At 38.5% G+C, this 13,111-nt stretch overlaps 1 protein-coding gene across 1 annotated transcript; it reads right to left on the minus strand.

Annotated features, from left to right (window-relative positions):
- Positions 1 to 1,373: 1,373 nt before the first annotated feature.
- Positions 1,374 to 7,957, minus strand: TNFRSF17 (TNF receptor superfamily member 17). Its single transcript, XM_053471987.1, has 3 exons — positions 7,840 to 7,957; positions 4,008 to 4,148; positions 1,374 to 1,926 (listed from the first exon to the last, which is right to left on the minus strand). The coding sequence occupies exons 1-3, from the start codon at positions 7,955 to 7,957 to the stop codon at positions 1,655 to 1,657; spliced, it is 531 nt and encodes a 176-aa protein (XP_053327962.1). The 3' UTR covers positions 1,374 to 1,654.
- Between the last annotated feature and the right edge of the window lie 5,154 nt (positions 7,958 to 13,111).

Consider the following 13,111-nt stretch of genomic DNA (forward strand, 5'->3'; position numbering starts at 1 on the left):
TCAATCAATCACTCACATTTGGAATTAGCATTAGGAATGCTTTCAGTAATAATAAACTATAATAAAATACACATGAGACAGCATTCTTTTTACCACTCACACTTACAGCACAAGATAGGAGGTCAAGTGAACAGAATCTCAATAACATGCCCTACAACACTCAACATCTTAAGCTTTTGCTCATGGTTACCAGTATAGAGGGGAAGAACCTGGCATATCAGTCTGATCTTTTTTTAGTCTAGACATTAAATGCAAGGCAAAGGTCCTCTGACTGAGAGAACCAACAACTCCAAACATATATCCCAAGCTACAGCAGCCAATTGAGCATAAAGGTCCATGTCTGGACTCACTGTTAAGCTTGCATGTGTACAAAGAAGTTTGACTCCAACTCAGTCTAGAATGGGGACTGACTTAATATCCTGCCACACGGTGCATCCCTACTCGGGGGTGTCCCAAGTTTTAGCTCACATGCATCCCAGGTGTAAAGGTGAGTCTAGACTCGGACCTACTGGCTCACTTGTGCGTAGCGAATTATATTTCTCCAGGAATACATTTGAAAATGAGGTCAATCTCATAATTTTTCTGAAAAAAAAAATAAATATTGATTTGAAATCACAGTTGTGTATCATTTAACATGTTAGCTGGTATATTCTTAGGTCTAGGGGCTGTGTATGCTACAGTTGTTATCACACGTGAGTCATGAGTTTGCTGGAATAGTATGTGAAATAACGACCAAGCGCTAAACGAAGCGAGACAATATGCAAAAACGCCTGGCACCAAACCAACATGTGTTTCGCAAATGGAAACCAAAACAGGGCTTTTTGTGATACCAGTATGCTATTGTTACTTCTGTTGTTTTGGAGATATAGGCACCCTTATTATTGATAGATTTTGTCGTTTATGAGGTTATTGGGACAGAGAAAATTCTTATTCCTTTGTTACTCTTCTGTGCCCCACAAGACGTCATGTTCCCTTTATCCTCTGTCCAATGAACGGTAACATTCATTCGGTCCTTGACAAAACCATTGTTCAGTAGGCTATACTTGCGTACTTTCCCCAATATCAACCCCCGGCGGATTTATTGAATTTGAGCTTACAGGAATGTGACATAGATGGGGGCTCTAAGCCATTGTTTGTGTTTTTATGTATAGTCATCATTCACTTATGTGAAAAAAAAGGTTCTTTTTAGTACTTTTATGCATTTTTTAATCTAGAACTATTTTCATATGATACTCAAAATTGATAACTCATATTGAATGATACGGTTCTCGCACATTTAAATGGACAATCAGGAAACAAAAGTGTTCATTTGCGTAACTGAAAAATGGACATAGCTATGTAAAGATACTCGGGTAATAAAATCATTCGTTCAATTTTTATGTACTAAAAGCATCTTTATTGTTACATGTCACAGACATTACCTGCCCCGCGGCCGGATCTTACAGTCTTATCTTTGATGCTTTATGCGCTAGAAGAGAAGACACCGCATCTGTGTTCGCGTGGAAGACAAATGGATTGCATCAATCTTTGCTCAAGTGTCGCAATCAAGGGTGTTACTAACTGCGGAGCCCTTTCTTCCCCCGACGCGCAGTATCGCAGGCTGTTTCTTTGTGAAATAGTAATTTACTCCATCTACACCATGAAATAATGCACGTTATATTTCCACAAAAGCATCAGCCCTGACACCTGGCCCCGCGTTACAACAAGCAGATGTTTTTGTGGTGACGAGAATAGCGGCCCCTTCCTCTATAGCTGGTAAAGGAAACAGGTAGTCAGATAAAGCATTGTCACAAACATGGATTTCCACTTCTTCATTTTGCCACATCGCTCTTCTGATTTCATTCGCTGGAGCCGACTCTAAAACAGCATCTTTAATCTTCGTTCCGAGCTCGTTTTTATCTTTGTCGTTCGTTTTTCCAAAACATCCTGAAAACACATTTTAGAGGTTTACTCATAAAAACAAAAAAATTGACATTTATCTCTAAAATACATTTCTAAATAGGTTTAAAAATAGTGTTGGCTGCCAGTAACAATGGTACACAATACTCTCAAGAATCGTTCCGTATTTATAAAAACCGGCCCAGCACTCCCCAACCTCCATGGTCAGAGGACCAGACTGGAGGGACGTCCAGCAGTCACCATATGGGCCCTGCGAGCCCCCCACCTAAAAAGCCAGGCTGGAAAACTGGGTCCAGCAGACCCCCCCATCTGAAAGCAAGATCATAGGGCTGTGTCACCCTAGGCCAATCCCTACCAGGAGGCCAGGTCAAAGGCCACCCAGTAGTCCTGCTTCGCCACAGTAGTAAAATGAAAAGCGATCGTTATTTATATTGCGGGGAATAGAAAGTTGCATCATTGCCCATTGCTGAGGATATTCAAAGCGCCTGCTTTATGAAGCCTGAAAAATATTATAATAAAGTACCGTACTTAGGAGTTTAACCAATTTCATAAAATTAGTCTGCTTTATAATGAGGCTTCATACATTTACATATTGTTACTCTTCATTACTAGGGGGCCGTGGCTGCTTTTTCTGGTTTCTTTTTTATCAGAGTTTCATTAATGGGACAATAGTTATGCAAACACCGACAAATGTATTATATTAGAAAATCCCAAAGCTTTCAATACGAGGACCGCTCAGATACTTTCAGCTGCTTTGCCTTCTTACGTGAGTGTGAGGCTTTGCCTGTATTTACTATACAAGCGATGGAAACATTCTTCATAGGATGGCCAGATCTCACTTTGAACAGAGAAGCTTCTAAAGACGCATCATGCATGGAAGCGAAAACTCTTGCAGAAAGCATTTCCCAGTATCTAGGGTTAAAAGGGAATATCTGGCCCACCATACCCGCCAACAGTCTCAGACTGTCCATGAATACATAATGGCCAGATCACATTCTCAAGAAAGGGATGGTGTTTATATGGAGAAAGTGTGCTATAATAGCACAACTCACTCAAACTAACACGCGCAGACCTCATGCTCGGCAACATGCACTCTTGGGTGTCCTCGAGAACACCCAGGGTGTTGGTAGGTATGGGTTATGCTACCTTTATGCATACGTGACATAATTTAAAGTGGATTTGCCACCTTCATAAAACAGTGCTTCTTTCAGTAAAGACAACAACCCTATAATTAATGCTATAACCATTTCATCATAATGTTGAATATCTCGTTAGATATTTCATCATACACTAGACGCGATATTTAAGAGGTAATTTACCGTCCCTGACAGCCCCGCTAAAGAAGAACACATTTTAAAGTATATTGAATCAGTGGCTGTGTTTTCTGTGCATACGCATGGGGTCTGAATAGATCTCCGCATGGAGTGTTCACCGAACCGGTCCTAGAGCTGACTGGTAATAAGTACCGGCATATCAGATGCGGCAATATCTGTTCAGCCAAACACTTCTCCTTTATGGAAAAGAGCTAAGGGGGCGAGGGACGGAGCAGATGCACATGGGGGATTCTGCAGAAATTCCCCATGCATTTGGAAGGTGGACACAACTAAAATATAAAGGGACCACACAGCTATCATATGTGTTCAATTAATTCAATCCGTCTACCGTACAAAACTGTCTAAGGTGATCGGACTGTAAGTGTAAGTTAGATCACAGTTGATATTCTTTGTGTATCACATAGTCGTGGTCTTAAATTGTGGTGTTTTTAATAAAAAATATACTGATTATTGCTACCACATTTTGAGGGATGTAGAGTTGCAGCTCAAATGTTACTTTACTATAAAGTTAGTATAATTTTTTCTCCCATTCATTCACCAGCACTGTGGCCTGGCTTGTAGATATATGATGTAATAGCATATAAGGAGAAGTATTAGAGTATAAGGGAAGAGCCAGTTAAGATTTTAGCACTAAAAACATCTCAATTCATAAATGTCTGCAAACTCTTGTTTATATCTCATTTTTTTCCTTTACAATAATTGAAATTTGTTAGCATATTACACACGCATAAAAAAACAAGACACGGCGTATTATATGCCATTGTTCCATATTACCTCCATGTTTATTCTCATTTGTTTTCTTCAGTTTGTTCCGAAGCACAATTGTTAACAAGAAAAGGGTCGGTAGTAAGACCAAAAAAAAAGCCAGAAGGAACCAAATAACCCAGGAAGTGCTCTTTTCCGGATCATCACTATCTGTGAATGCAAAAGAGTTACAATGTCTCAATACCAACATTTCATGCTAGAATTTTATTATTTTTTTGCTTGAACGTGTGGTGGTCCAATATACACCATATGGACAAAAGTATCGGGACACCTGACCATTACATCAACAGGGACTTTGATGACATCACATGCTAAATACAAATACATGTCCCAATACTTTTGTCCATATAGTGGTACATAGTCTAACTTTGCCTATTTCCCAGTCAATAAACATACACTTCACTCGAAGGCAGTCCTGTACAAACACTTTAGAAAAAAGAAACATGCTTTAATTTTAAGTATAAATTAAGTCAATTTCTTTAATAATTTTTTGAAAATTTCATTATTTTCAGATATTTGTGGTATCGGTCCTCATGGGGAAAACGGATTTAGCTGTATTAGTCCATGAGAAGACAGTTGAAACTGACGCCTGTTATTGGTCATCAAAGAAAAACATGTAGATTCACATACGCTTTTTTGGGGAAATCAGAGGTTTTTTTTTAGATAAAGACATTTTATTTCTGAAAAAGAGTTGTTTGCGGTCTCGAAAGCTTACGTGACTCTACCTCTTTTTTATATGTTGGCCCAACAACAGGTATCACTTCCGACCAGACACTCGGCCTTCAGAGAAAAAGCACATTCTTGTAGCCAAAAAGATGTCTATACGGCTGACTTCCAGCAAGGTCATTCAAGGTCTTCGAGCCAGATCCATTTAGAGATAACATTGTCAGGGCTGCAGTTGTAGGACATTAATGTCTTTTCCCGCAGCCTATACTGTATGTGCTCATTTGCATTCATCAAGCCCTACAGCCCCTGGGACACCAAGTAAAAAAAGCTTTGAACCCAGATCTATGGAACCCCGAACTGCTTTTTAATATTAAATCCCTATGAAATATTCCTGATCAATGCTCATATAAAAAAAAACGTATCTAGAAGGCAAGCGTTAGTTTATTTAGAATACATACTAAGTGAAAATGTATATATATATATATATATATATATATATATTATTTATTTTTTTAAGTAGGAGTCAATCTAGCATATACTTATGGAAAAAAAAGCTTAAAAATAATATTAAGGAAGATTTAATAAACAAATCAATATTGCTTTAGTGTTAAAGTAGCAGGTAATGTGTAGCCTAATATAGAGTAGTTCTTAACCCTTTGTTAGTGAGCTTTATGTCAAATGCTAGAAATTGTACCCCTAAGGTATACTATTTTATTCACAGAACAGGAAGGGAAGTTTAGCGATAGCGACATGTGGTCTCTGTTCTCTAGCAGTAGTCTTAACACTTTAATGGAAAATAAAAATTATATTAATATTTGTGGATTGCCTAAAGAAACAAACAATAAGCCAAATATGAATGATCTATATCGTGGCACAGATACTACGGCAACACCTCCGAGACTGAGAATTCTAAGCGGGGGACAACATGTTAGCGTAGAAGCTAGTGTAGTGTGTGCATGCATACACAATTAACACATTTCTCCGGTCTGGGACACCAATACCCGTAAGGAAATGCCGCTTATTTATTCTAGCATCTCCAAAGTCAATGATGACAGTCCGTATTACCTTGTGTAACATGTGTGATCACTAATCCCTCTAGATTGTAAGGACGCACAAGCAGGCTACTCAGCTCTTCTTGTTTCAGTTTGTGTTCAGTGTTAGTCCCTGTCATTGCAACATCATTGTATGGAGCTGTGGAGTATGTTAGAGCTATTTACACGAAAGATAATAGTGATAATTACATACCAACATACAAAATGATTTCTTTTTTTAGCTACCAGCAGTATAGTGAAGTGTGGTTTACGCTGGTGATTGACATAATGATTTAGTTCACATTCCCCCAACTCATCAAAAACGGAAACAAATAAACGTACTTCCTAAACGGAGTGACAATAATGGCGTTATCACAATACTACAAGATCTACACATCTGAAGCGCTAGGAAATATATTATTCTGAAAAGCAGGCACATATATTGTTGGCCAACATCAAAAAATAGGTGTAGAGTCACATAAGGTTTCAGGACCTCGGGGGTCCCTTCATAAATTGAAATCGATGAATCTACTTTATTATATAATAACGTAGGAAAGTATCCTGCAAACCAGGCTTTTATAGGTTGCGTAGAAATTCTATATAATTCCAGCGGAAGAAATAGAAAAACAATAGAGATTTTGCACAGAGAAATGGTAGCGCAAAGCGGGAAAAGCCGAGCCATCATCAGGGACTGACCCGTTTTTTCTTATGATGACTTCATCACTTTTTTGCACATTTATTTTTTTGCCCTTTTTGGTCGAACATATAAATTTAGTACAAAAAGGTACATGAGAGGTTCCGAAGACAAAGAATCAACGTGGATTATTCCGAACAGACACAGACTGTTCCACAAGGGGCCACAATAAATGCAGGCTTAAACACTTCATATTTTAAGCTTTCAGTTTGCCAAGGTATACTGAAATTTCATACTTATTATGTTATAAAAATCTATTAAGAAATGTGAAAAAAAAATATTTTGGCATAATCTTAATTCATCAGAAAAAAAAATCGTGGAGTACAAACCAATTAATTCAGGATTCAATCCAGTTTGTGGAAGAAAGCTCAATGCCAGAACACAATTCAGAACTTCAACTTCAAATAACATTATATATATATATATATATATATATATATATACACACACACACACTACTACCGGACTAACACGGCTATCCCAAGCTATATATATTGCTCGGGATAGCAGTGTTAGTCCAGTAGTGAAAATTGTAAGGAAACAATCAGAATACCGTAATACCTTTTTATTGGACAAACATTCAATTTTAAGGACAAGCTTTTAAGAGTTTCAACCTTCCTTTATCCCATCAGAAGCAAGACTTGACCGGGGTGCAGTTATTATTTTAAATAAAAATGATTAAACATTTCAGCACTGAGGGCACCGGATTAAACATGGATATAGGATTCCTGTCACATTACCAGAACTTCATTTCTCCTCATTTATCACGCCTCACTTATTTATCTAAACATATATGTCTGTTTTTTAAATTATTATTATTTATTGTTTTATATAGCGCCATCATATTCTCCAGTGCTGTACAATATGGAGACAGGACATAACAATTTGACTTACAGAACGAAAGGTGAAGAGGGCCCCGGCTCAAAGGAGTTTACACTCTTTTTTTTGACAATGCCATTATTACCCTCACTCCCTCTACCCCTCCAAATTCTTCTCACGCTGGCTAAACTCTTTAACCTGCTGTGACCTGAACCTTATTAGTCTCCATCTTCTCTTTAACCCCTATACTGCAGCCCGATGTTTTGTAGTTAGTGTTGCTTCTGACTCAAAATGGAATGTTAGTCCAATAAAAAGGTATTATTCTATATTACAGTACATATACATATATAATATATATATATACACACACACTACATGTTAATACATATTTAATCACTGTTAAGCACACCAGCTCATAGAACTGTATGGCAGCCTAAGAGTTTCTGTTACCCAATGCAGAACCCTAAATGTTCTGCTAGCTTTTCCCTCTTGGGTCCTCTATGACGCTCTACCAAAAAATCTGGAAACAAATATTTAAACTGTCAAGTTAGCAATTAAAAGGCTAGAGCGTGACACGTTCACTTGTTATAATAGATTGTAGTGCGTATGCCAAGAAGAATATTTCACTTACTGGTTGCGCAGTAGCTCTGACATGGAGGTGGAGGTGAGGCTCTACACCTGAGGAGACAGGGCTTACATGATTGTATCAAGATGTCATAATAATGGTTTTGAAAGCAGTTGTTTGCCATTTGGTATCTTAGCCACGATAAAGATACAAAGCATGTGTTCTGAGTGCACTTCAAGCTTTTGCCATGCAAATCATTCAGAGGGGAGGGTGTTCTTCAGCCAAACTAAGGCTTTCTCGCTACTAGTTCTCAGAGCAGGTGCTACAATGGATTTTACACTTATTGGTGTGAAACATAATACTGAAACACTGAGATGTGAGGTCAAGTGAATTGGTATCCTTATCTGCGGGGGATACACTCAACAACGTAACATAAGGATTGCAAGTTGGAATACATACCTTTATTTAGACTCATTGCTAATATTGAGATAGTTGTCCATGTAGGTAGGACTAATAATTGTGTGAGTATTAACCTAAACCTGAATGTAGGCAATTGCTTGTTATGCTTGAATATATGCACATTGTATAGTGAATTCAAGTAATTGCTTGCATGGATACCTCAAGTAATGGGAAATATTTGTATAGATACCTTAAGCGACTTGTAATACTTGCTGGTATACAAACCGCATTCTGTTTGTTATAGCGATACTATCACATATTATTATTATTATCATCTTTTATTTATATAGCGCCAACAATTTACGCAGCGCTTAATACAATACATATGTTCGAGGGGTATGACAAGACTTATAAATACATTAAAATATCCCTCCATTAATACAGACTACAGTTTGAACCCCTTATCTATGAATATGTTTGGGGGCAGTAAGTCGTTCTAGGCATACATAGGTTGCTCTACTTTTAGATGTTGAATTAGTCAGTGTGTGCGTGCGTGTGTGTGTCAGCTTACCCTCAAAAACTATCAAGAATAACAGTTAGCAACACACTAGCCGGCGGTATATATGCATGATACCGTTCTCTAGCTGTTTTACATTAGATGGAAGCGTTCACTCCTCTTACCCTTTATCCTCTCTTATTCTACACTTTCTTTCCCCAGAAAAGATCAAAATAAAATGCGTATGAAATAGCATCATTTTATTCTGTTTGACTTCTATTTTATTTTCTCTATATTCTAAAAAACAAAAACGAAATGGATTTCTCTGTATATCAGATACATTTAGACCACAGGATCTTTTAAGTGCAGGCAGGAGAAGGGGAAACAGTTTCATGGTCCACAGGACCAGGGGTTTTAATGATTCTAGCAGAGCTGGATGAGCCAGCAAAAGTGTAGCATGCTAAACAAGGACATTTCGAGCTGTAACAAAATTGCAAAAGGCTTTTCTAATAACCAAAATTAGCCTTTTAAACTTAAACTTGGATCAGTGGACACAAAATGCCATAAGAAATCAATAATCATTTACAACGTCTGTACTGTGTTTCTGATCCATTTCATGTTATTTTGATGGGGAAAATTGCTTTTCTTTCAAACACAAGGACAATTTTAGGTGACCCAAAACTTTTGAACGACAGCATACGTAAACAGAACAAACAAGAAGATATATTAAAATAATTAGGCTTTTATTTCTTGTATGCTGACCCTTGTAACACATCACCAATACAGCACTGCTTTCCTCTCCCTTGATCATTTCTTCCTATATTGAAAATCCCAGAAACTGACCCCTTGACTTGAACCATTATTACAGACATTATCCAGATGTATGAAGAATAAAAGGGAAACCATGCGCAAACTCTGGAACATTCCAAAAACACAGAATATATGTTACACGTGCTTTTTCAAATTTCCTGCAAACGATGTCAACTGTTGTTTGTTTCCATGTCATGCCGCAAGACTCAGGTCTGGACATCCAAGTACCATTAGGCACATTACGCAAATATATTTTGGGCCGATGCCTGATAGCACATCCCAAGTATCTTTTATTGCTCCTTGTATGGCCAATCCTGTCCTGTCAAAGCCTATGGGCAGCTAGTGGCCTCAGATATGACATCACAGTCACTTGTTGTTCAAATTCTGAAAAAAATCATTAACTTTAATAAAATGACCATCAACTACAACAGAAACTGATGCAACCATGTTAAAGGTGGATATATTTTTTATTATTATTATTACCTACCCACCTTCAGAACATCCCAAGGTGGTCGCATGGGAGCTACAATGAAGGTCTGTTCTGCAAAAACCAACATTTTTACAGGACTGTCAGAGGATCCCTCAACTGCCTATTGATCCCCACCGACTGAGCGCAAAAGCTTGAAAATCAGGACCATCCCAAAAAAACAGGATCATTAGAAGGTTTTAACCCCCCCATGTCCCAGTGCACCAGTTATAGCTCTACTTTCTAGTCACACCATTCCTGTCAAACGAAGGTCCACATCCTGATACCGAACAAATAAGAACCTCCTACATTTTAAAAACATTTCTAACTAGTATTTTAGTTCTCTTGGTGGTTCAGTTGCTGGGAGTTCCCTTGTTTTTTTTAATGTAATTAGCTTATTAACAAAAAGCACACGGTTTAGCTCAGCTGTGGGGTTTCCTGGCACTTCCTGCTGTGGTGACCGTCTTCTCACCCAATAGGATGAACCGAGTATGAGGGGGAATCTCCAGCGCAGGGATCCAGTGAAGCAAATCTCTTACAGATAATGAATAAAACAACAATCTCACAACGGGGAAATTCCCAGTAATGGGTGTTTTCATTTTTAAATAAGTATCGAAAATTCTAAAATATGATACACAATATGTGTCCCCAAGGACAGACTCTTACACATATATATATATATATATATATAAATTTACTTTATTGAGCTTCATTGAGATTTCTTGTACTAACAGGGACGAAGCAGGAAAATGTTGCACGGAGAACACGTATAATACAATTATAATTTAGCAATTATTTAAAAATAATAAAGAATAATACAGATAATAAGCTGATATTTTTACTCATTACAGTAAAAGTAAAAAGCAATACATTTATTAATTAAAATCTGTGGCATTTACTATCACCAGTTTTTACATACCGTACTTCAGACGTGGCAGAATAGCTGGAAGCAGACATCTTTTTATGCAGTAGACCTCATAAGAGTTAGTTTTTGTTACATTGATCTTTGTATAATGACACAGAAAGATGGTGGCCCTTGGTGCTACTTAAAAGGCTGGAAAAGAAGAGCTTGTTTTTTTTAAGTACAAATGTTGTATTTTTTATGTGCAATAAAAAAATATGAAAAATGCAAATAGGAAAGATAAAGGAAGGTAATAAGGTGGGGTAGATCTGAAGCAGACTACCAATTCAAACAGAGAAGTATTGGAACTGAAATGAAGGATGTAGACTAGTTTCTAGATTTTGTAAAAATGATTTATGGTTCATTCAATGATCAGTCTTCATAGACCAAGAAATCCCTATCAAATATCAGTCAGAAGACGTTTAATATGTAAGAAGAACCACTAAACTTTGAGCAAGTTTCAGCACATTTCAATGCTATTACAGCCAGGGGCTTTGCTAGATCTCCAAGGGCCACACACACAGGGCAGGCCCTATAATGGGGCAGACAATTGCCCCAGGCGGCACTTTAGAAGGGGCGGCACTTTGCCGCCCCAAGCGCTTTTTTTTTTTTTGAAGTGGAGGAGAGAGAGGGAGAGGGGCACCGAGTGATTTTCGCTTACCCGCTCGGCGCCCCTCTCTCTCTCTCCTCTGCGGCGAGTCTCCCTGCTCTGCCACGGTGCCGGCTTGTAATGCAGAGCGCCGGAAGTGACGTCAATTTCCGGCGCTCAGCATTACAAGCCGGCACCGTGGCAGAGCAGGGAGACTCGCCGCAGGACTGTTTAAAGGTAAGTACCGGGGGGGCGTCGGCGAAGTTTAAAATGCCCCCCCCGGCGTCGGCGGGGGGGGGCGGCATTTTAAACTTCGCGCCCCCCCCGGCGTCGGGGGGGGGGCGGCGTTTTAAACTTCGCCCCAGGCGGCGTTAAGTCTTCGGCCGGCCCTGCACACACACACAAATATTTGCACAGCACGTAAAAGATTCTGATTTCTTTATTTCTAGCAACCTCTTTGACATATTTTAGCCCTTTACATTATCACTCTTCTTTCTCTTTGTCTCTGATTTCTATCTCTTCCCTTTTTATGTCTTTGTTGTCCCACCTTTCTCATTATCTCTCATCCTCTTTCTCGCTCTCTTTTCTCTCCTCCTCTTTGCCTCACATTTTTCCTATCTCTCCCCTTTCTGTATATCTAACCTCCTCTTTCTCTTAGGAGCATTTTCCTAAATGTCTTGGTATGTCCCATGCAGCATATCAAGACGTTTTGGACAATGCAATGCTTCCAACTTCGTGGGGACAGTTTGGGGAAGGCATCCCCAGCGCACAAAGCAAGGTCTGGATGAGTTTGGTGTTGAAGAACTTGACCGGCCACACAGAGCCCTGACCTCAACCCCATCGAACGCCTTTGGGACAAACCGGAATGGAGATTGCGAGCCAGACCTTCTCATCCAACATCAGTGCCTGACCTCACAAATGTGTCCGTGCACACAGTGTCGGTCAATGGGTGTTAAATGCATTCCAAAGAGCTACTCATACATTACATACCGCTTCTCCAGGAAGTCAATAAAAATGGTTTCAAAATATGTTACATTTAACTGGTGGAATAACTCAATCCAGCCAAACAAAAAGCTTACTACAGCTTCAAAACTACATATATGTTGTGTTAACATTTTACAATGGTTTACAACTTTTTTTATATGTTTATGATAATAGATTTTCCTTCAGGGACCCAGAGTTTAATGGTTTTACAGGTCAGATTCTGAAGAACGCATGTCTTGTAATCTCCATATTGTCTGATTTTTCCATTGCTAGAATCCCTGCTTAAATATAGGGTTTCCATTTGAACAGTTACAGAACTATTTGTTTGTTTACTACAAATTAGCCATTTGCAGTCAATTGGATATTGTTTTGTTGTGGGTTACAATGGGAGAGTTGCTACATAAAATATTTAGTGTCCTTTCACAATGTAGAAGATTAGATTGGATTTTAAGCATTTTCCTATTTCATAGCTAGCATGCCACCTGGTGGAGAAAACTGGAACTGAATGTGGCACAATGCAATAATTCATTTCATTATATATATATATATATTCTATATCTGTTTGTTTGTTGGAAATTTGGCTTAGCTGCTCAGAACTTTACGCTTCAAGAATGGTCCCGTACTATTAATTTTTATTCTTGGATGGATGCTTCCATTGGAAGTTACTAGAAGGATTTCACATGACAACTAAAA

This window comes from Spea bombifrons, chromosome 7 (genome assembly GCF_027358695.1).
Source record: "Spea bombifrons isolate aSpeBom1 chromosome 7, aSpeBom1.2.pri, whole genome shotgun sequence".
In the NCBI taxonomy this organism is placed as follows: Eukaryota; Metazoa; Chordata; class Amphibia; order Anura; family Pelobatidae; genus Spea; species Spea bombifrons.